We start from the raw sequence: 23,704 nt of genomic DNA, 5'->3' as shown, positions 1-23,704 counted from the left end.
GCCTGGGAACAGATGGTGTTGACTGTCCCTGTTTCCAGGGACTACATTCCTGTCACTTTCCTAAACAGCGCCTTTATTCCCTTAGTCATTATCTTATCACAGATTCCAATAAAATGCAGATAGTCCTGACAGGACACTATCTCCACCCCTCTAACCTTACTCCCTATTTTATACAGGGTTGATGAAAAAATACAATTCACAGCAGCAGTCCTACCCCTAGGACACATTCCATCACAGGCTTGTTTCTTATACCATTACATTTGATATCCCTGGGACCTAGAACAGTGCCTAACACCACATAACAAAGTAAACAGACAGCAAACATTCACATTAGATGGAAAGTCAAACGCTCAATTCCTAATGTACTTCGGAAGAATCTAACACTGCTCATAACAAAACCATATATTCACGAGGACAGTATACATTCATTAAGTGAAAGGCTTAACCATATAATGATGGAATTTACCTTTATACGCAGTTGACCTTCTGGAAAATACATTCATTTAAAGTGACTCATTGTAACTGGGCCTGATAGTGCATACTTGTGAACCTCAGTACTTAAGAGATCTGAGACAGGAGAATCACAGCAAGTCTGAGGTCAGCCTGTGCTACACATTAAGTTCCAAGCCAGTCTGTGTGACATAGTGAGACCCTGTTTCAAAAACAAACAAGCAAACACCACCTTGATTTCATGAACAACAGACAAATGAGGTGACTGTGTACTCATACCCCCTCTCAAAACATCTGCCTGGTTGTCTAAGTCAGCAATTTCCATCTTAATATTTTCTTTCAGCAAAGTATCTCTTTTCTTGGTTATTTCATAATTGTCATTGAAGTCTGTAATTTCCTTAATAAATCTTTCCTCTTCCTCTGTGGTTTTTTTCTTTATAGCCTCCTGAAAAGCAGAAAAAAGTAAGTGACCAAATGTGATGCACATGGGCTGCACCGTCCCTACATGATTAGAATACAGTAACTGATGCACTAAGTGCTGGCATGACTGTCTCCACCCTCACAAGCAGCCAGGCTGCTCAAGGATGTGCTGTAAGGACTGAGGCCGCTGCACAGCAACCTCCATTTAGAAGTTTTATCTTTAAGATTTGGGAGAATTAATGAAGTAGAAATTCTGACATCATCTTTATGCTTGTATCTGTGAATTTAGTTCATAATCATATGCTACTTTGTCAATATAATGTACAATTAGGTGGAGGAGTAACATCAAAATGTGAAAATTACAACCTTTACTTAAAGGAACAATGGCTGCTTACAGGAAAAAGAAAAACCTGATCATCTGAAACCAATTATGCAATCATTTCAAAGTTAGTTCTAAATAATCTTTTGTGTTATGAATGAAATGTCCACAGGGCATGAAAATATGAATTTAAAAAAATCTCTGGATGGTGCAAAAATCTAATTTTCTGACAGCACTAGATACACTGGTTTCTATATTTTTATTTTTGGCTGCATGCCAACTATGTGGAATCGCATTTAGAAACTGGTCATGTCATAAGCTGTATTTTTATTATTCCTAAGTGTATTTTATATAATTACTTTTATTTATTTATTCAGTGTGTGTGTGTGTGTGTGTGTGTGTGTGTGTGTGTGTGTGTAAGTCTTGGTGTGAATGTGCTATGGCACACATGTGAAGGTCGGAAGGTCGGGGGTGACTTGCAGCAGTCAGTTCTCTCCTTCCACTGCTGGTTCCAGGGATTGAAAGTCATCAGATTTGGCAAAAGGCACCTTTATCCACTAAGCCCTCTCACTGCATTTTCTTCAAAATATCAACTTAGGACTAGTCACATCTCCAAATTGGCCTGTAATCGTCACTACTGCTCAGTTTGTTGACACTGACTTGAGATAAAAAGGTAAACAATAGCTTTTCACTCATGATCATAAATACACCTAAAATATAAACCTGCCTGTTAACTGGAAGCATTAACACTGACTCTCAACACCAAAGTGATTAAAAACAGTGGCATTCCTCCTCTTGGGCTCATTCCAACTGCAACAGTCCCGAGCTCCACCCTCCTCACCAGCACAGCTCTTTCCAGCTGCATTACTCGCCCGGCCAGCTTTACATAGTCCTGGCTACTTTCTGTCTGAAGAGTACTGTCAGCTGATATGGATACAGATAATTCTGTCAAAAGTGAAGCTGTGCATACTGAAATGCCTCTGACATGGTTAGGTTACTGACTGAGATGTTTCTAGGTGGCTGGAGACTTACGCAGGCTTGGAGTAGTGTATCCCGCTCACTGATAATCTCACTGTGCTGTCTCTCTAACGCGTTTTCATGGGTTTTCAAAAGCTCTAAGAGGAAAGATTTCTCAGAAAACTGCTGAACCTTCAAAAGGAAAATACAGAAATCAGAATGAAGCACATGAATACAGATTTGAGGACTCAGTTAATTGAACAGGCATGCAATTGTATATATGTGACTTCCTGCATGTGCTGCTGTAAGTGACTGACAGTCCTGAGCTCAGTGCCCTCACAGCTTACAGAGCAGACTGTGGGCTCCTGATGGGCACAGTTAGTTTCTTTTTTCTCACACACTCAGCACAAGTGTCAGCTGACCATACACATTGAAATCCACTTCTGGACAGCGTGCTCCAAGAAACAGGCTTCTAGTCTCACAATTTAGAAGGAATCAATCGCTGTGACCACATGGGATATCTATAGCCCAGACCCAGGTTTATGATGTAACTATACATAAAGTATTATAAATTTGGTTAAATATCCCAAATACATTTTGAGAACCCAACCTTTGAATTTTACTTATTTACTCAGGGGTCTCTTATTTTCCGAGGCTCCATGGTAGGTAGCAGGGTCAGCACTGGCAGGTGGCTAAAAGCTAAGGAAGGGAAATCCATCCCAGTCTCTTCCAGGTGCTCAACCAACAGATCCTAAACAGGACCAGAGACCAACATCTCCCCCTCACCACAAAAAATTTTTAATTTCTTGTCCCATTTTATTCTAAAGAGCAAAAGCTTTCATAAACACTGATATTAGGTATTATTTCATTTGGACTTTAAAAGAAGCTCCTTCTGAGACACAAAGTCAGAATGAAAGGCAGAGAAACTGAAACAGCCCTCATGACAATGTGTTACCTCCAGGTTGGGGTTGTTCTCATCTCCACAGAGAAAAGAAAAATGATATAAATTCAACTTAAATTGCAGAAAGCAAGATTTATGTTAGTTATAACAACTTCCTCAAGGTGAGAGACAGGTTGTGAAATCTGTGTCCCAGAAGACATTGAACAGAAAACAGCCTGGAAGCTCTATTCCAGAGCCAAAGGGTTGGCTTCAAAGACATTTTGAAATATTACAGCTAGTAAGTCCTAGGAATACTGGCATTTAGAAAAAATAGCTGAAGTGAAATAGAAACACGATCTTCCACTTCTATAGCACAGCCACCCGCCTCAGTCCTGGGTGCAAGTTCCCATCAACCGCATCTGAAGACAAACACCATGGAGAGATGGAGATGTACAATGTGCACAACTGAGGTAACAACTGAAACCCTGGGAGGACAGAAAGGGGCTTTCTGTCCCTGATGCAGAATCAGGAAATGCAGTCCCCAGACTTTAACATCACACACAAGCCAACAGGGCAGACAAGGGAAGGATCAAAACCTCTCCTCCATTTGTTTAGTATAAGAACATGATACTTCATGACTGTTATACAGATGAGAATACAATAAGTCCACAAGACTTTATAAAGGAAGTTTAATTAATTAGGGGTAAGCATTGGGTTAAAATCCAGGTCTCCAACATCCTTCTTGCTAAATCATGGTATTAAAATGGAAACACTAAAGCTGCTTCTGAGTAATTCTGGCAATAAAAAGGACTTCAGCACCACTGCCCACAAGAATGCTTCAGACACACAGATGAGTCGGCAGTGTCCAGCCTTGTGACACTGCGATGCTGTGACTCAACAGTATCCCAGACACAGATTATGTTGGAAAACTGTACAAGTGAGTTACCAAAAAAGAAAAAAAACTGCAAATGAATCTCATATTTTCACTAAGTATCCAGGGGTGAGGGACATGCAGCCTGCAGACCACAGGCTGGTAAGCTCTGGTTTAATGTGCTAAGGCGCTTCAGATAGTATGCCCTTCAGAATTGAGACTCTTGACTTCTAATTCTGTTTCTGACACTGATTCTCAGAAGACACAGGGTGAAAGGAAGAGAGCCAACTGCACAAAGTTGTCCTCTGACCTCCACACATTCACAGCCACACCCACCCATGCTCACTCGCTCGCTCTTTCTCCTACACACACACACAGAGAGACAGAGAGACAGAAACAGAGACAGACAGACGGACAGACACTCACTTTTTTTTTTTAAAACACTCATGGCAATCAAGGGGAAAGCACAACAGAGGAAGTGGGAGAAGGTGGAAAGTCACTGCTGGAAGGGAAATGGGCTTCCAGTATGCTGCCTCCCAGTGCTATGGTCATCAATGGTTCAGGGTACAGATGAGAGGTGACACTGAGGATGGGTGACCTGCCTCCATTCTTTAGTAGAACTAAAGGGACAAGCACTTTGCTTTGCCTGGCTCTCCACCATGTGTACATTTTGCCTTCAGGGGCAAGAGCTCTCACAGTCTCTCTCCAGGGAGACCGCAATTACCCTGCTTTCCTTGTTATCCCACAATAGCTAAGAAGTCTGTCCTTGAAAATCACGCTTACTGATAGGTACAATGTTAGTAGCTCTTTTAAATATAACTGCAACAGCAATTTGGGAATTTTCATTTTTTTAAAAAAACACAGAAATGTTATGTTTTTGTTTTAATCCCAGGTGTGAGATATGGGGCTGATTCAGACTGTCCATAGCAGCTGACTATGATTTGCCTCATGCTGTGGTGGGGATGTGATTTTTCCAGCTGCAGACAGTTTCTGCAATTGGGTGATGTTGGGAATTTTGGGAACTTTTCAGAGCATATACAAGCCGGGCGGTGGTAGCATACGCCTTTAATCCCAGCACTTGGGAGGCAGAGGCAGGCGGATTTCTGAGTTCGAGGCCAGCTTGGTCTACAGAGTGAGTTCCAGGACAGCCAGAGCTACACAGAGAAACCCTGTCTCGAAAAAAAACAAAAACAAAAACAAAACAGAGCATATACAAATAAATGCTAGAGTCCTGAGAGATAAGATGAAATGTTGGTGGGTTTTTGGCTAGTTGCTGTTGGTTGTAATCTGACAAGTAGTTGTACACAAAGAAACAAGAAGAAATTAGATATTCTGACAGCAAAAATCAAAACTTGCCCCAAGGAACTCAATGGTCCAATCAGCAGGATGTAGTCTAATGATGGCATCGTCCCCTTCCTGACCCCTGACTTTATTCAGGGATCTCTTCTCTTTACTCTCTATCCTTTTTCTCTCTTATCTAGTGTTAAGGAATTGAAAGGGTGGAAAAAAGGGTGGAGAAGGGTGGAAGAAAGAAGAACCCATAAAGTAACCAAAGTCCAGCGACATATAGTCCAGACTGTACTGGCAGGGTCAGTATCCTACTCACAGAATTACTGTCTTAAAGACTCCTTACCTCAGCTCTGTTACAAGGTAACTGCCAAGGAGGGATATGATGGGAAAATACTATAATATACAAACTGTACTGTTTGAGAAATGATTTCCAAACATATCAAGTTTGAACTGAGACACTAACATGCCTATGGAAGTTTGAGCCATTTAGTTTACAGTAAACAGAAACTAAAGAAATTATTGACTCTGTCTCCTACATTGCTCCTGATCTCAAGAGACAGCATACAATATAAAGAACGGGTGGGAAGTTCCTAATGGCAGGAATACAGATTTCTCTTTCTCACCTCTGTCTGTTTCCTGACTGAAAATCAAAATATGTGTATAAAGCCTTACTGTTGCATTCTAGACTCAAATGGCCAACCTTTGTCAGAAAGTGTGACTGTTTGGGTAAAATTTAGCTTACAGCAGTGCCATCTCCCTTGTTTACTCTACCTCTTTCAGCGATAAAGGCTTTTCTTTTCCTGTCCATTGCTCTTGGATACTGAGCTGACTTATCTGGTGACTAGGTCTGTGTTCAACAGAGCTGCTACCCATAGCTCTTCACTTCCTTGTTGCCTGCATGCCTTCAGTGACTTGAGCATGTTACATATCAGCATTTGGTTGGTCCATGACACTCCTGTGTGACTGATGCTGTCAAAGCCAGCTCAGCCTCCAGCAAGCAGCTCTTTGCCTGTCAGATGATCTGCTGAGAGAGGCAACTTCACACAGGAGACATGCAGACTTCACATGGCTAATATCACACAAGGACTAAGGAAAAGACCCAGGAATTTTACAACCACGGCAGAAGACACTTCAAACACCAGACTGCACCACTGAGCAAGTTGACAGCAGATATTAAGGCCTTAGCTTTGTTTTTAGAGAGAAGGTCTCACTATGTAGCCTTGGCTGGCCAGGAGCTCCTTATGTAGACCAGACTGGCTTCAAAGTTATAGAGCTCTCTACCTGCCTCTGCCTCCCCAGTGCTGAGATTAAAGGCATACACTACCACACCCAGCAAGCTTTAGCTTTTTAAAAATCAGGTGCTAGTGTGTTTCTAAATCAGCTTTCCCACTATGGCCCAGAACCCTCGTGTGGCAAGCAAGGAAGCTTCAGTACAGGCACTGTGCCAGCATTTCAGCCTTAGCATGTTTGCACATCCACCCTTCTCCAGCCTCCACAGCCTCCTCACTCTCCCTTCCCCATGCGCTGCTTTCCTGGCTGCTTTATTTATTTTATGTGTATGAGTACACTGTAGTTGTACAGATGGCCGTGAGCTATATCATGTGTGTGGTTGTTGGAATTGAACTCAGGACCTCTGTTGGCCCCGCTCGCTCCGGCCCAATTCACTGTAGCTGTCTTCAGACGCACCAGAAGAGGGCATCAGATCTCATTACGAGTAGTTGTGAGCCACCATGTGGTTGCTAGGATCCAAACTCAGGACCTTCCGAAGAGCAGTCAGTGCTCTTACCTGCTGAGCCATCTCGACAGCCCTCCTGGCTACTTTTCAAACACACCAGAAACCCCTCTCCCTACCCTTGCACACACTTCTCTAAGATCCTTTAGGGAACTAGAAAATATACTGTTCAAAATCCTGTGAAGAGACAGGCTTTCTCAAGACTGAAAGGAGTTCAGAAGCAAACACATAATTAAGGAATTAAGCAAATACATAAGTTCTATCAAAGTTTCTAGCACCATACAAATTACAAATATTTTTATGAGAAAAACATAAGTCAGATTTAAATAATAAAATTTGCAGGAACTGACATGAAAAGCTGGACTCAGGAAGATGTCACAGACTCTGCAAGTGAGCAACACTGTAACTAACACTGTACAGACAAGATTCTTTTGTTTATAAAATGCACTAATTTCTACTATACAAATGGTGATGTTTTGGCAGTTTGGACTGTAATAATATTTCTGGGAGAAACTATTAAAAACCTTAAAAGTATGTCTGCATTGACAAAACAGCTTGAGTTGTGTTATCCTAAAAAACAACCAGAAAATACAGGACTGTATCACATATGTTAATGGCAGATATTTACTGAAATAACAATGGATACTTGTCAGTAGAAAATTAGCTAACTGAAATATGGCAAAATATTTACTGGAATACTATGCAGCTATAAAAAAACACTTTAGATCTATATTAATGGAGAGTCCCTTAATATAACAAAAAGAAAATGCAAATTATTTGAGGAAAAAATAAGCAAGTATTAAATATAAATAATGTAAAATAAATAAATAAATGCAGGGGGCTGGAAAGATGTTTCAAAAGCTAAATACTATTCTTACAGTAGACCTGAGTTTAGTGCCCAGAACCCACACTCCTTTTGCCTATTTCCACGTTTTGGATCATTCTCATGACAGCCATGAAAAGGCTTTCCTTGGAGAATTATATGAAGCCAGGCAGTGGTGGCGCATGCCTTTAAGCCCAGCACTTAGGAGGCAGATGCAGGCAGATTTCTGAGTTTAAGGCCAGCCTGGTCTACAGAGAAAGTTCCAGGACAGCCAGGGCTACACAGAGAAACCCTGTCTCGAAAAACCTACATAAAAAAATAATTACATGAAAAATTAAAACTAATTATGTTGTATTTCATGAGAACCTCAGAAATCTTGAGTTTACAGTTGTATGACCTTAGAGAACATAAGATGGCTGCTGAAAGAACTTGCCAGGAATGCACACTCCCTTCACAAATGTCCCAGCAAAACAAACTTTACAGGAAGCCCCTGTAAAGAAGCAAGGCAGGTGCAGATAGCAAATAAAAATGTTTCAGTTCCCCCTTCTGGTGATTAAGTCCACACCTCGCCTGGGGCCACCAATACCAAGAAAAGTCAGCGTGGCCTTCAAATGGGAGTAAACCAATTCATGCTGTTACCAAAGTCTACCCTCAAAAACTGTATAAAAGCTCACTGAACAAACTGTGGGGGGGTCGCCGCCTCTCCTTCGGGTCTGGGACGACCATAGTGGACTGAACAACAAATTCCTTGTAGTTTTTGCATCAATCCAGGCTCCACGTGGTTCACTAAGGGGGTCCCCGGTAAGCTAAGGCTCAAGAGAGTCTTATACAGTTAGTAGTATGTAACTGAAATTATTTAATAGTCATTCCTCATTTAGAATTTTATCTCAGGGCTGGAGAGATGACTCAGCTGGTTGGAGCACTTCCTGCATTTTCAGAGGACCACAGTTCCTTTCCCAGAACCCAGTCCAGGTGACTCACACCCATTTATAACTCCAGCTCCACCCTCGGTGTCTACTTCTGGCCTCCCCAGCACATACATACATATGCACATCTCTTTACACAGGCACACATAGATATAGTAAGTATGTGTAGAAACAAAGTTTTGGGAATGTGGTTTGAAAATGTAAAAACAAAGTTTTTGGTTGTCAGAATGACCAGGCTAAGCTAAAATCTACCAAAACAAAAATAACTGTTGGTCAGAAAGACCAGGCCTAGTTGAGGTCTGCAAAAACAGGATTAGCTGTTCTCAGAATAACCCACTTCCCCATCCCTGTGTTGAATTCTGGGAAAAAACACAAACTGTCCTGACCTTACAGCCAACCCCCCCTGCCAAAAATAATAGCTGGCCAATGAGTTTAAAATATGCTACTGCTTTGCTGACCAATCATAATACAGCAGTTCACCCCCCTTGCAAGGAGGGTATAAAAGATGTGTGCTTTTTGAGCTCAGGGTTGACTCTCCCTGTGAGGCTGAGCAACCCCATGTGCATCAGATCAATAAACCTCTTGCCATTGCATCAATCTATCATCAAGTTGTGTTCTGTGGGGTCGCACACCTAGGCTAAGACCTCTGGGGGGAGGTATGTGTTACATTTGGTGCATTAGCTGGGAACATGCTCCCCCAGACCCACAATGGGCGAAAAGACTGGAGGTCCACTCAAGCAGGTCTGTGTTATTTTCTGTTTCGTGTTGCCTGTGTCCGCTGATTTTTTATGTTGTTCATGTCCTCTGCCTGTGTTTGCTATCTGCGAGGCCGGTTTGGTACCAGGTGGGTTCGAGTCCCTCCGTGGTCCGTCTCAGGTTCCAGGGTTCGAGTCCCCAGTCTCAGGTTCTGGGGGTCTCAGGAGAGACCCATCTCGGTGGTCCCTGTAAGACCTTGGGGATCTTACAGTTGTGACAGGAAAATGTACCAGGACATCACAGGCCACGGGAAACTGGAGGATGCTCCAGATTCCTGCTGGGAGGTAAGATCAGAGGTAGTTCTTCTCTACTTAGTGGCAGCTAGGATTAAGCTGCTACCTGGTACCAACAGTATCAGAATTTTGTGGAAATCGTTTCTCGGATCCCCTGTTCTGATCTTGTTTGGCTTGGCAGCTTTTTGTGGTAATGTTGTGACAATTTATCTGGATGAAACGATGGAACAGACAACTTCTACTCCTTTGACTATTACCCTTGACCACTGGATGAACGTTAAAGCAAGGGCATACAATTTGTTTGTTGAAGTTAAAAAGGGAAAGTGGCAGACTGTGTGCCTCGGAGTGGCTGTCCTTCCAGATTGGATGGCCACACAAGGACTCCTTCCATTTAGACAAGACAGAGGAAGAAGAAGGGTTGGAGCAGGAGGAGAAGTCATCATCATGGATGCAGATGACGAGGACAATCCAGACCCCACGAGGTTATACAACCAAGCAGGTTTTTACAAAATAGATTAATTGGGTTAAAATATTGTCTTTATTATCTGGTTCAAAAATTATTGAATTGGCATCTTGTAAATTATAATTTTATTATTATATAAACATGATTGGATATTAGAGCCTTAAGAGTCATGCTTTACTTACCAGGTAATAGGTGCTATTTAGATGAATGATTGTGAAGTGCGTAAAGAGTTGTATGCGAGCAAGATATAGCCTGCTAGGAAGGAATTAAAAAAAAAACCAAAAACCCCACCAGAACTTAGGATTGAGGTCAAATGGTACCAGCTCAAAAACTTGGCCTGGTGGGAAATGGAGTTTGTGGGGTGAATTCATTTTTTTATAATTCCCACAATAGATGGTCACCCAATGTTTGGCAGGGTACGAATCGACTAGTAATTTAAAATTATTACCCTGAGAGTTAAAGTTTATATTTTATTTTCCTTTTCCTTTTTTTTCCTTTGTTGGGAGATAGCCTGAGTGGTATGACTCAAGAGCGCTAAGTTGAGTCACATGACCCAAGCAGGCCAAGTTGGAACAAAGAGCAGCTCTGAGGCCCCCTACTGTGGCAAATTACAGGTTACTCTGTGTCAAGAGATAGAGAGAAAACAGTGATAATTGCCTGCTTTGAGCAGATCTTAGTAAGAGTCTGAGGCTCTAGGCAGAGAGCCAAACAGGAAGTTGACATAACTTGTTTGCTTAGCCAGAGGCGGCTTGTATTCTTTCAAACGCGGTCTACATGAGATTTTTTGAGTGACATATTGCTATATGGGTATAGGAATTGGCTGGGTAAAAATTACCTAAGTAAGAGGCTCATACAATAAATAGTTTATTTCTTTAGTTTTAGATTGTCTTAATTTGTACCAGGATAGGGGAAATTAGTCACTGACTCCAGAGTAGAGATTACAGTGCTAACCAATAAAGGTTTTGCTTTTGTGTTTTTAAAAAAGGTGACTTAAGTATTTATACCTTCCAGAAAACTAGATTCCAGAGAATTAAACAAACAAAAAAAAAACTTGATGATACTAAAATTTTGTTTTGAGATTTATATATTACAGAATATACAGCCTTGGTGAATTTCCTCATTAGACATGCTAAACTGGCCTACCTGAACTCCGGACCTCAGCCGAATCCAGTCAAGACACAGACATCAGGAGACTAATAAATCCTGTTTTCCCTTCCCCCTTCATAATATCTCAACACCCATGTTCAGCTTGAAGAAGTTATGAAGAGTTAGTTGTCGACCCAGTTCCCTGGGCTTTGGGGCTGGAGAGGGCTATTAATAGGTTGTCTTTCTAGAAAATGTAAAATGGTCATATTTGGAATAGGGAGGTAACAGCCAGAATTAATTATATAGCCATAATCTCATTTAATAGAAAAACCTTATAATTGTTACTAAGTTAAAGTCATATGTTCCTATTTGGTACAGAATTTATTTTGATACAAAATCAAAGTTATCTTTGGTATAAATTTCTTCTGTTGATATTAAACAATTAAAAGCACGGGGCTTAGACCCAGTTCTTCTTTCACTGTTATTATAGACAGATCTGAGATGTTTAGACCTGTGAGTTTAGGGCCAAATTAACAAATTCATGGCTCTGAGCTTATTGTTAGGGTTATTTCACCACTTTAATTAAAAATAGCTGAGAGTAGTTAACAGACAACAGTCCAGATTATTTTACGTAGATAGTTGGTTTTCAAAAACATCAGAAATCCACAGAATGTGACATTTAATATTATTTATTTATTTGACTAGAGACCTGTCTGCTCCCTACAGCACCCCTTTCTCAGACTCAAAGAAGAAATTGAGCATCATTGGAGTTGCTCCAGTTGTGGTGAGACAGCCACAAGGCAAAAGTTGCTTCTTCATCTACAGACAATACTGTCCAAAGAGGACACACAGGCCTAGGACAGCTTAAATATGCCGAGACAGAGTAGGCAAGTCCTTAATATTCCTGTTTCTCTTCTCTGTAAGACATTCACAGGCCAGAAGGCTGAAGACCGATGCTCCAACGTTTTGAAGTAAGGACTGTCCAGGTATCTAGCAGTCTCTATCAATTAACAAAATTTTTGGAAGCTGTGTTAGGCTTCCCATATATTCTCCATTATTCAGTCATTCTTGGATTTCTGAAGGAGTTGAAAGACTACAAAAGTTAGAAGGGTTGCAAGGTAAGTCATTGAGGGAACTGGTACAGGTAGCCCAGAAAGTGTTTTATAACAGGGAAACAGGAAGAAAATGAAGAAAAGAGACAGAAGAAACAAGAGGCTAGAGAGCTAAAGAGGGAAGCCTGTGTGCTGTGCTGCACTAAAAGAAGAATGTTGTTTTTATATAGACCACTCAGGAAGAGTCAAAGACAATCTAGCTAAGATTAGAGAGGGTTTAGAGCAAAGAAAAAGAGAAAGAGCTCAAGACAAAAGTTGGTTTGAAACCTGGTTCAATTCTTTCCCTGGGTTCACAACTTTGGTCTCTACTCTTCTAGGACCACTGATTATACTCCTATTATTGCTTACCATTGGCCCCTGCATTTTAAATCTTAGTTGCTTTTATTAGAGAACATATTAGTACAGTGCAGACAATGATGTTAAGACAATAATATAGGCCCATCACCAGTGATGAGACTGAGTTATGATTTTAAGATTAAAACCATGCCAAAGAAAAAGGGGAGAATATAGAAACAAAGTTTTGGGGAGTACAGTTTGAAAATGTAAAAACAAAGTTTTTGGTGGTCAGAATGATCAGGCTAAGCTAAAAACCGCCAAAACAAAAATAACTGTTGGCCTGAATGACCAGGCCAAGTTGAGGTTCGCAAAAAAAAGATTAGCTGTTCTCAGAATAACCTCCTTCCCCCTTCCTGTGCTGAATTCCAGGAAAAAACACAAACTGTACTGACCTTACCACCGAAATCCCCTGCCAAAAATAATAGCTAGCCAATGATTTTAAAATATGCTGCTGTTTTGCTGACCAATCATAATACAGCAGTTCACCCCCCTTGGAAGGAGGGTATAAAAGACGTGTGCTTTTTGAGCTCGGGGTTGACTCTCCCTGCAAGCCTAAGCAACCCCACGCATGTTGGATCATTAAACCTCTTGCCATTGCATCGATCTATTGTCAAGTTGTGTTCTGTGGGGTCACACACCTAGGCTAAGACCTCTGGGGGTCTTACCTATATAAATAAATAAACACATGTATTCTGTAATTTATTTACCAATAATTCACAGTGTGACCTAGAATTTGTCATTGAATGTACACTAAATGGCTGGAGATGAGATGGTTAGAAGATCTGAGAATCATAATCAACTGATTTTCTAAAAGTTCATAAATCACAAAGTAGCCCTGAAAGTGTGTTCTGTGCTGCAGCTTATGGGGCTGCAGACTCTAACTGAATCTCATACTTTCTGCAAATTAAGGCAAAATACACTGCTTTTCAAAGTATTTTCCTCTGGTTCCAGGAGATTGTTTTTCTGTTCAAAGCATTTCTGACATTTCATGTTTTACAATTTATTTAGAGCACTTCTTCTGAAAATAGAAAGGAAAGTAGAAACCTGAGGAACAGCTGAGTGGATGTTCTACTCTGTGGATGCAAGCCATGCAACTTAACACTGAGTGGTTTATAGTCTCCTGCATCAGGAGAGCCAATGGGTACGTTGTTCTTGTTTGATCTACACTGCTATTCTAAACATTCCTTGGATCTACTCCGTGGATGCAAGCCATGCAGCTTAACACTGAGTGGTTTACAGTCTCCTGCATCAGGACAGCCAATGTGTACGTTGTTCTTGTTTGATCTACACTGCTATTCTAAACTTTCCTTGGATTTTCCAATAGTCATGAAGACAACATCAAGATAAAAGAACCCAATAAAATGCTATATAAAATATTTTCTTTAATTATCTTAGCTCTGTGACCATGACAAGGAAGTGCAGCTTCTCCTCCTATGTGAGTCCAGGCCTTCTCTCAAAAGAACCAGTCACAAGCATTGCATGTATTAGGCACCAATGTCAAGAACGAATGTGCCAAACAGTCAACAAGTACCTAGAAATGTCTTCAATAAGTTTCCTTAGGGAATACAAAATACAACCCAACATAAGGCACTATTGATACCCACAAAGATGGCTTTTTAAAGTCACTGAAATAGAGGGCAATGTGTTGGCCAGGACAGAGACACTGAGCCTTCACACACACTGGAGCAAATACAAAAGCATGCAATTGTTTTGAAAATCACCTGACATCTCCTGAAGAAAAATAGAAAAAACCAAATAGACAACAATTCCAATGGTCCTGTAAGACCTAACAATTCCACTCCTAGATGGAGTGTTCAAGAGATTTTAAAATATGTTTATACAAACATTTGTGCACAAATATTCATGGCAATGTTATTCAAAACAACTAAATACTCAGAGTGATCTACACAAGACAGTGTGTGAAGCATGATACAGTGTCAGGCTGGAAACAGAAAGCACAGAGATGAGTCACAAAATGCTACCACTGTGTACCTACTCTGTGCTTTCAGTGCTAATACTGTATACCTTTATCTATATAGTATGTCCAGATACAAAAGAAATGGACTGCCTATGACCTGGACTGTGTGAAGCTTGGAGTCTTAGGGGGAACAAGGTAATAGATGTTATATTCCTTTATGGGAAGACAAAAATGTTCTAAAATCAATGATCATAACAATATCTTGTGAAAAATTATAAATCACTGCTTTCTAACTTTTAAAAAATGTATTTTTTGTAAAGTGACCTAGCAGCTGTGTTCCACCCTAATCTTAAGAAAAAATACAAGGCATGATGTATAGCTTAAGTGCCCTGCATACCTTCCCTGACTAGTTATCTGCCTCAGGAACAATGCTACCTTCATGTGCTACTCATCATCCCAAGACTGTCACAGTCCTTTACTGAACTTAAAAGCCTCATAGGACAGACCTGTGCTCCGTACATGTGGCAGCACTTCACAGTGACACAGCAGCTACAGGTTGCTCCTTAGCACATTGTGTTCTGGAGATGAATTGTTCTCAAATCATTCAGTAGTTTTTTAAAGTGACCCCTAACACCTGAGGTTCTGAAGCCACGTGCCTCATATTAGAAGCTAAGTTGACCATTGCCTCCCTTTCTATCAGTTGGGTATGGGCTTCTCCAGGCACCCCACACTGCCAATAATTATTTTTTCAGAATGAAAGTGTATTTTATAATCTGAAAGGTCTTTAAAGGCATGAGCATTCTTAGCTGAAAGAGAATTTGGGACAGGGAAGAATCATATAGAATATTTTGTTGCATGCAGTGGATGATAAATATTATCCATAGTTAATGTGGACCATTTTAGACAGCTGCAGGGTCTTTCTGACTTTACCTCCAAAACCTTTTCTGTTGAGGATAGCACTGGGGCTATTTGTAATTTGATGCTAATTCTGTTCTCCTGGGAGGGGTGGAGAATGGAGGAAGGAGTCAGTACTCAGGTGATTTCCAGTAAATCTTCTTCCCACCTTAATTTGTAAAATAAAGGCTAGAGCCATTGGGTAGATAAAGGGAAGGTGAAGCTGAAAGGAGGGAGAAAAGGAGGAGGAGTGTGTGTGAGAGAGGACGATGGAGGAGGAGGAGTGTGAGAGGGAGGATGATGGAGGAGGAGGGGGTGAGAGGGAGGATGATAGAGGAGGAGGAGGTGGAAGGAAAGCAGAGCAGAAGCATGCTGCCTGGAGAAAAACACACACTCTCTATTCCTTGCTGAACAGTTAATGCTCTTCTGAAACCTGGCCCATCCTCACTGAACATGAAGACCATTACTGGTTCACAGATCATGGAAGAAAAAAACCTTGCCTATGTGACAGATGGTGGGAATGTCGTGCCTTCGGAGCAGACTGTGAACATCCTTCTTACTCTGATTTTGAACAGAGAAGCACACTACCTTAGGCATTAGTACCTATGAGGGGACACATGGGCAGTCACAAATTTCACCTTTTTACTTGACTAACACAATTCCACTTTTGTTTGGTGCCAATAATAAACTCCCACATAAAGTGTTTTGTGATTTTGGGTAATCCCAAGAGGCTGAGACAAGTGGCCCACCAAAGGTTCAAGGACAGTCTAAGACAGATGTTGGTTTTAAGGCCAGTCACAGCTAAAGATTAAGAGCCCATCTCCAAAAAGCAATTTACCACCCACCCAACCAAACAGCAGCAACAAAATCCTAAATTCTCCTGCCAATGTTGACTATAAAGCTTGAGCCTTCCAGCAGCAGGTTGGAATTTCTGAAGACCTTCCTTTGTAAAACTTTTCACTACTAGACTGCAGGGTAGAGAAGTGACTTTTGGTCTCAGTCTTTCTCCTTCCAAGCTAGATTTGGGAACACTAATGGAATGGAACAGCGCTGAGGAAGGAGGGATGGGGCCAGCTAAGAATGGTGACAAGGGCAAAATGAGCATCTACTTCAGAATCTCCTTGAGCAGCTTTAATAAATGGCCCCCTATATCCCATTTCAGACTTGTATTACATGAGAAGACCTAACCATTGTTCAGGAAAGCCACAAGTGCAAGGATCTCCACCAGTGGCCTGACCAGATCACAGCTGATAAAGCCATGAGTCAAATGTTGGTTTCCAGTCGAAGTCTGCAACATCCGATGGTTATTTAAAGCAGAATTTCTGTTGTGACATAAGCTGACATAGTTCTCTGTTTTTAAGTAAAAATTTTAACCAATGATAAAACTAAGTATAAGTAGGGCAGGAAATTTTCTCTAATACATACCTTTGAGAAGAAAACAAACCACCCTAGCTCAACACCTGCATCTCACTTTACAGAAACAGTGGCTCCTGGCTTTGCTCTCTCCTTGACTTAGTAATTCAGCAGCAAAGCATGAGTTCTCAAGTTCCGAGAGGTAAAGTTCTGCCCTCACCAACTGGAAAGCAGAACATCTACATTTTTAAGTAAAAATGTAAATGCATCATATAGCTACTTCATTCCAAAATACTTTCTTTAAAATTTATTGTTAAAATATTTCTGAATATATATAATATTAATCAGACTGAGCAGGTTCTATTTAGGAATACACACACACACACACACACACACACACACACGCACGCACGCACACACATACATACATACATGCCATAGAAAAGTAACCTATGAGTTTGAAGTGTGTGTGGGGTAACTATATGGGATAGTTCTGAGGAAGAGAAAGGGGACTGTTGTAATTATAACTGCAAAATTAAAAAAGTTAAAAAAAAGATATTTATCCAATAAGTTGAAAAGGGAAAACTATGTAAAATATGCTAATGCAGTCTAATCCTTCCCCACTTTTCCTCTCTTACAGAATGATGGCAAAGCACTGGGTTTTATATAAGATGCTTATAAAAATTACCCGAATTATACTTACATGCCAATCTTTACATATAAGAAACTCAGTGAGTTGCTTCTGAGAAACTACAATAGTTTTACAAGCCTAAATTTTAGTTTCTCTGACATCAACACTACAAAACCTTCCATCATCGACAACTGAAGCTTTAGGCAGCCTGGTAAGCATCAGTACAGACCATGCCATACTCCCCTTCTCAGTGCACACCACACAGTGCTCCTGTTAGCATTCTGTATAAACTCCACCCCCACAGATACCTGGCAGCAGTGAGGTATGCTCTTCCCCATGGTTACCTGGCAAAGGCCAGGCAGGCCTGGCCCTATAAAAGGGGCTGCTTGCCCCCTCCTCTCTCTCTTACTCCTGCTCTTCTCCACCTTGCCTCTTGCCCCCATCTTCCACCTCTCTCCCCATTCCCTTACCCCTCTCTCCATGTGGTCATGGCCGGCCCCTACTTTTCTACTCTCTCCTTCTCTCTGCCTTTCTCTGCCTCTGCTACCCTCTTAACTCCCCTCCCCATTCCATAAATAAACTCTATCTTATATTATACCCATGTGTGTCTAGTCCCTCAGGGGGAAGGCATGCCTTGGCATGGGCACACCGAGGCACTCTCTTCCCCACCCCCCGCCAGAACATATTCTTACAGTTCTTTCTCTTTTTATGATCACAACAGCTCCCACTCTCAGTACAGACCACACCGTGCTCCCACTCTCAGTACAGACCACATGGTGCTCCCACTCTCAGTGCAGACCACACCGTGCTCCCACTCTCAGTGCAGACCACATGGTGCTCCCACTCTCAGTACAGACCACACCGTGCTCCCACTCTCAGTACAGACCACACCGTGTTCCCCCTCTCAGTGCAGACCACATGGTGCTCCCACTCTCAGTACAGACAACACAGTACTCCCATTTTCTGTGCAGACCACACCGTGCTCCCACTCTCAGTGCAGACCACATGGTGCTCCCACTCTCAGTGCAGACCACACCGTGCTCCCCCTCTCAGTGCAGACCACATCGTGTTCCCCCTCTCAGTGCAGACCACACCGTGCTCCCACTCTCAGTGCAGACCACACCGTGCTCCCACTCTCAGTGCAGACAACAACATGCTCCCATTCGTCCCTTTTCACAGGGCCCAGCTCAACCAGGTACACTGTAGCTGTCCAAGTCACAAAGCACTCACATGACCTGAGACTGCTTGCAACCATCTAATTTAAGATGGCCCATCCAGCTCTGAAATCAGATACTATCATTCAGGTTCAAGTTACAAGCTACCTAGGTTCTACAGACCAGAGGGGAAAGAATGCTGTACTTCCCTTGACTGTTTCCTAAATATATGCCCACATATTTTTTGAATGTGTGATTATATAATAGCTCAAGTATTGCTCTATTCAAACTATGCCCTAGCTTCTCTTCATGCTGCTTGTTTGAGGAATGGGTCAATAAACACCAAGTCAAATATTCAAGTAAATATATTTTCATTGTTATTGGCAGGCATATAATTAACTCTGAGGGAAAAAAAACCAGAGAATCAATTTATGATTACTTCCTTAGCTCTTCCCATTACTCATTTACATTATCTTCTTAATTCCATGTTTAAATCTTAATACACACAGACCATCTTGACTCTAATTATAAATCAAATTACCTCAATTACAAATTAGTGTTGTATGAACTGTGACCCTCATATACTAGTTTTATTAGTAAGATACAATTATATTATTACTCATGCATATGAGCTGATTAAAAACCAATGCACATTTATGAGCCTGTATTAATTAGCAATTTCATGAATGCCTTTAAACAATATTAGAAATTTGCTATGTTTTCTTTAGCACAAACAATTAAATCAACATTTTCTTTACAAATGTACAATATCAACACTACATTTCTATTTTCAGGTAAAATAGACTGCTAACAAAAAATATTATACAGAATAATAATTTATCTTGCAAAGGAAACATTACAAAGAAAAAATACATCATTTAAAATAAAACATTTCCTACCTGTCAGGTCAGTATCTTCACCAACCCCAGAAAAATCCACTTTATACAACTTACATAAGTGACCTTTAAAAAAATTGCCCCAGATGCAGAGTTTCAGATGTATTAGTATATGTCATAGAAAAAATGTTCAAGATGAGCTCAAGAATCTGTTTTAATAATGTTTCCCTTAACCAATTGTTACCTTTATTATGGTAGTTATTTGGTTTCCTACCATAAACCGTGAACAAGTCATTTAAAAGATGTGTCAAGCTTCTTTTCCTGTAAATGGGGAATGATCACTCCTCCTCTCAGAGTTCCTGGTAAGATTAAAAGGGTTCAGCCTTCTAATAGCACCCAGCACATAGGCACTTAGCTGCTATGGAAGCTGGGAGGGACTGAGCTCTCCTGTCCCTTGCCCTGTGTGGTGTGTGTGTGTGTGATGTGTGTATGTGCATGTGTGCTATGTGTGGGGAGGTGTGGTGTATGTGTGGTATGTGTGGCATGTCAGTAGATGCCTGTGTACATGTGTGGTATGTGTGTTGGGGTGTAAGTGTGGTATGTATATGCGATGTGTGTATGTGCATGTGTAGTGTGTGTATGTGGTATGTGTGTGTGTGATGTGTATATGTGCATGTGTGGTATGTGTATGTGGTGTGTATGGTGTGTGTGGTGTGATGTGTGTATGTGCATGTGTGTTATGTGAAGGGGGTGTATGTGTGGTATGTCTATGTGGTGTGGGGGGTGAGAAGTGTATGATGTGTGTATGTACACGTGTGGTATGTGTGTGGGGGGTATATGTGTGGTGTGTGTGTGGTGTGTGTAGTATGTGTGTGTAATGTGTGTATGTGCATGTGTGGTATGTGTGTATTGAGGGTATATGTGTGGTATGTGTATGTAGTGTGTGTGGTGTGTGTGTATGATGTGTGTATGTGCATGTGTCGTATGTGGGGGGGTGTATGTGTGGTATGTGTATGTGGTATGTGTGATATGTATATATGGTGTGTGGTGTGTGTGGTATGTGTGGTATGTGTATGTGGTATGTGTGGTATGAGTGTGATATGTATATGTGCATGTGTGGTATGTAGGGGGGTGTATATGTGGTATGTGTATGTGGTGTGTGTGGTGTGTGTGTGTGCAATGTGTGTATATACATGTGTGGTATGTGTGTGTGGAGGTGTATGTGGTGTGTGTGGTATGTGTGGCATGTCAGTAGATGCCTGTGTGCATGTGGTATGTGTAGTGTATGTGGCATATCAGTGTGTATGCCTGTGTGTATGTGTATGCCCCTTTTCTTCTGTTGACTTCTATTTGCCAACCCAACTTTCAAAGCATCTTAATTCTTCTTCAAGGAAAAGACAGCTACATGAGGACACTGTCCACCTTTGGCCACCCCACCAGGGTTCATCACTGTCACTAGCCTACTTTCTCTTTTACTCTAGGAAAAATAAGAGCTAGGGTTCAATGAATACTCATCCAAAGTTCTGTTTTTAAAAGATAGCCAGTTTCTTTTAGCTGAAGGGGACAGATACGAAAGGTTGCTTGGTTGGTGAGTACGCAGTTTGGAGGGATAAATTCTGGTATTCGACTGCACAGCAAAGTGACTACAGTTAATGATATATACTAAAAACTTCAAAGATTTGTAGTATTTTCACAACAAACACAGGATAAATGTTGGCACAGATATATTAACCTGGAGTTGAGCATTACAAAATATGTAACAAATAACATGGAACCCATAAACATGCACAACTTTTAGTTGTCAAATTATCAAGACTGCTCTTTCCTTGTTTCCTACTCTCAGTAGTGAATATACTTGCCTACAATGTTTGCTACACAACAAACACAAAGGTGAATTAAAAGAGCTACATATATTCCTCTCATAGAACCCGGGGCTGCAAACACGAGTGCATGTTGACACTTAGCAAAGAGATTTTACATAGCTGTCTAGGGAGGTTTTATGATATATGAGCAGGATATGGAAAGAAGAGAGAGCGTTCACCATGCAATGAAAGCACAAGAATTATTTTATCCACAGAAAACTGAAAACTCCTCACAAATATATGCTATGTTAATAGAGTAATACTTTACAAATAAATGCATAGCTTATATTTCTTTTAAATATAAATTTATATTTAATATGTAATGAAATGAAAAATTTGTTAACAAAAAAGTATGAGTGATCAAGTAAAATAGACTGCTTCTATGCACTGCCTCCTTAGCTCATCTTTAGGTGTTGGAACATTGTTATTGGGCACCTGATCCCTCTTGTCTGACTGAGGTCAGCACTATCTCCACTGTCCACCCCATCTTTGTGATCGGAGCACAAGGAGATCCCTAAGAGTGTTCACTGCCCCTCCTGGACAATTCTAGCAATGTTTCGCTCTCAGCTCTCTCAGCAGCCCTCTGCTGGTGCCCAAAGTCCTCTCTCAATGTGCCTGGGAAAGATCCACCCCCTATTGCTACAAAATTCTCTCCTAGAAATCTCTTTTCTTCCTCAAAACTCTATCCATGGTTCAACCTCTTCCTTGAAGCTGTCAGGCTGTCTTGGTCCAATTTTTCAAAAGGCAGAACTTTACAAATGCAGCTGAAGAGAGAAATGAGAGCAGAGAAGAGATACTTTTGGCTGAGACTTGTCTAAAAATGTGGTAGTGAATTGAAAAGCAGAAAGCCACCATTTGAAAGACACATACAACCTGTTACATCCACGTTGCACACTTAAATTACTTAATATTTGAAATTTATGTACGACACTAACTACTTATTGAACAATTATTCTTCCAATGACATTTTTCTTATAAACATTAACCATCTCACAAAATGGACAAGGAATTCGTTAAGTCTGGGTTCCTTGGGGCCCAACTTCCTGTTAAAAACTAAAGATAGTGGATTCAGAACCTTATATACTAGACAACACTGAACTACATGCAGTACATAGCTGTTGAGTTTCCTAGTTGAAGGATAGTTAGACAGTGAATTGCTCCCCAAAGTCAAACTCAGACACATCCTCAAGTAATACTTAGCATGGTCTATGCATCAATACCTTGGATTCCAACTTGACTTTCTCTTCATTCAGATCCTCTGTTGCCTTCTTAATTTTTCCACGACACTTGGTAATTTCCGACCTCACTGTAATACAAACAAAATCTTTACTCGTATCCACCTTTCTGAAGCCTCCATCTCAGCAGCAGTTGGCGTGTGAGGTTCCCCTCCAGGTTGCAAACTCCACTCAGTCTTTCCTTCTCTTCCAGCCCCTGGTGCAAACACCCAGCTCCAAACGCCAAATGCCCCCCCAAGCACAAACACCCAGCTCCAAACACCAAATGGCCCCCAAGGGCAGGCCCACCCACCTTCTCGCATCACTCTGCGGCTCTCCTCAGCCTGATGCTCAGTGAAGATGATATGCTGAAACAACGACTCCAGACTCATCTCGGGCCGGCTTACTCTTAATATTTTATAAGGGAGTCTGAGGATCCTGGAAAGCACAATGAAGAGGATGGTCCGGCTGCTCCCTGCTGGGCTGCCCACACCACCCACCCCTGCCCAGCGGAGCTCCAGGGGCGGGAGCTAGGCCTGGTTCCTCCATGCTCGCCCACAGTCTGGCCTGCTTCTGTGCTGGGTGCAGCTCCCACAGGAAAGCCCTGGGGACAGACACCCTTAGCTGGGGCTACCCCTCCCCTCCCCAGCTCCTTCTCTCCCCCAGGAAAAGATGCCCACAGTCGGGGGCTGGCGACATCCCCTCACGCGTGTCCGGAGCAGGCGGCCTCCGCTGACCTCGCGAGAAGTCAGCTACGGGAGCCTGGTGGGGCCAGTCTGCAGCGGCTGCGCTCACGGGTCTGGGGGTCTCTCTAGAGGTGGGACGCCCGGTCTCCAAGTATTATAAAGTACAAAGTACCCGTGATTCTAAATATAAACTTCTGCAAAGTCTTATCCTCGGAGGCTAGCAAAGACAAACGTACAATGTCTGATATTCCACCGTAATCATTCCTTCGTAATCAAGGCATATCTTTTTTGTCTGCCCCGAAATTAATCATTGCCTTTTGTAATCAAGCCTTGGTAATATTAACACTTCGATATCTGCACAATTTGTGTCAGAGACCAAAGTGGTTGCTAATTAAGGCTTAAACGTGAAAGGCACCTTTGGGGCTTTTGCATGAGGTTTCTTCTTTTTTCTTTCTTTCTTTTTTAATTAAAAAATATTTTCAGTTCGATAGGTCAAAATATT

The 23,704-nt window shown here is 41.5% G+C and overlaps 1 protein-coding gene across 4 annotated transcripts in view; it reads right to left on the bottom strand.

The window, feature by feature from the left end:
- Positions 1–23,498, bottom strand: part of Ccdc172 (coiled-coil domain containing 172) — a 50,130-nt gene extending 26,632 nt beyond the window's left edge. Inside the window, exons 1-5 of one of the 4 annotated variants that reach the window (XM_031390841.1) lie at positions 23,439–23,498; positions 22,830–22,954; positions 22,523–22,608; positions 2,222–2,338; positions 730–895 (exon numbers count right to left, since the gene is read on the bottom strand). In XM_031390841.1, coding sequence (XP_031246701.1) covers positions 730–895; positions 2,222–2,338; positions 22,523–22,608; positions 22,830–22,954; positions 23,439–23,464 — 520 coding nt within the window. In that variant the 5' untranslated portion in view covers positions 23,465–23,498. Of the gene's footprint in view, positions 1–729; positions 896–2,221; positions 2,339–22,522; positions 22,609–22,829; positions 22,955–23,196; positions 23,261–23,438 lie in introns of those variants that run through there. The other 3 variants (XM_031390838.1, XM_031390840.1, XM_031390839.1) reach the window with 3 other exon arrangements.
- Positions 23,499–23,704: the final 206 nt, after the last annotated feature.

This window comes from Mastomys coucha, unplaced genomic scaffold (genome assembly GCF_008632895.1).
Source record: "Mastomys coucha isolate ucsf_1 unplaced genomic scaffold, UCSF_Mcou_1 pScaffold21, whole genome shotgun sequence".
Taxonomy (NCBI): Eukaryota; Metazoa; Chordata; class Mammalia; order Rodentia; family Muridae; genus Mastomys; species Mastomys coucha.
The sequence above is the reverse complement of the archived record's forward strand: the minus strand, read 5'-3'. Positions and strand labels throughout refer to the sequence as shown.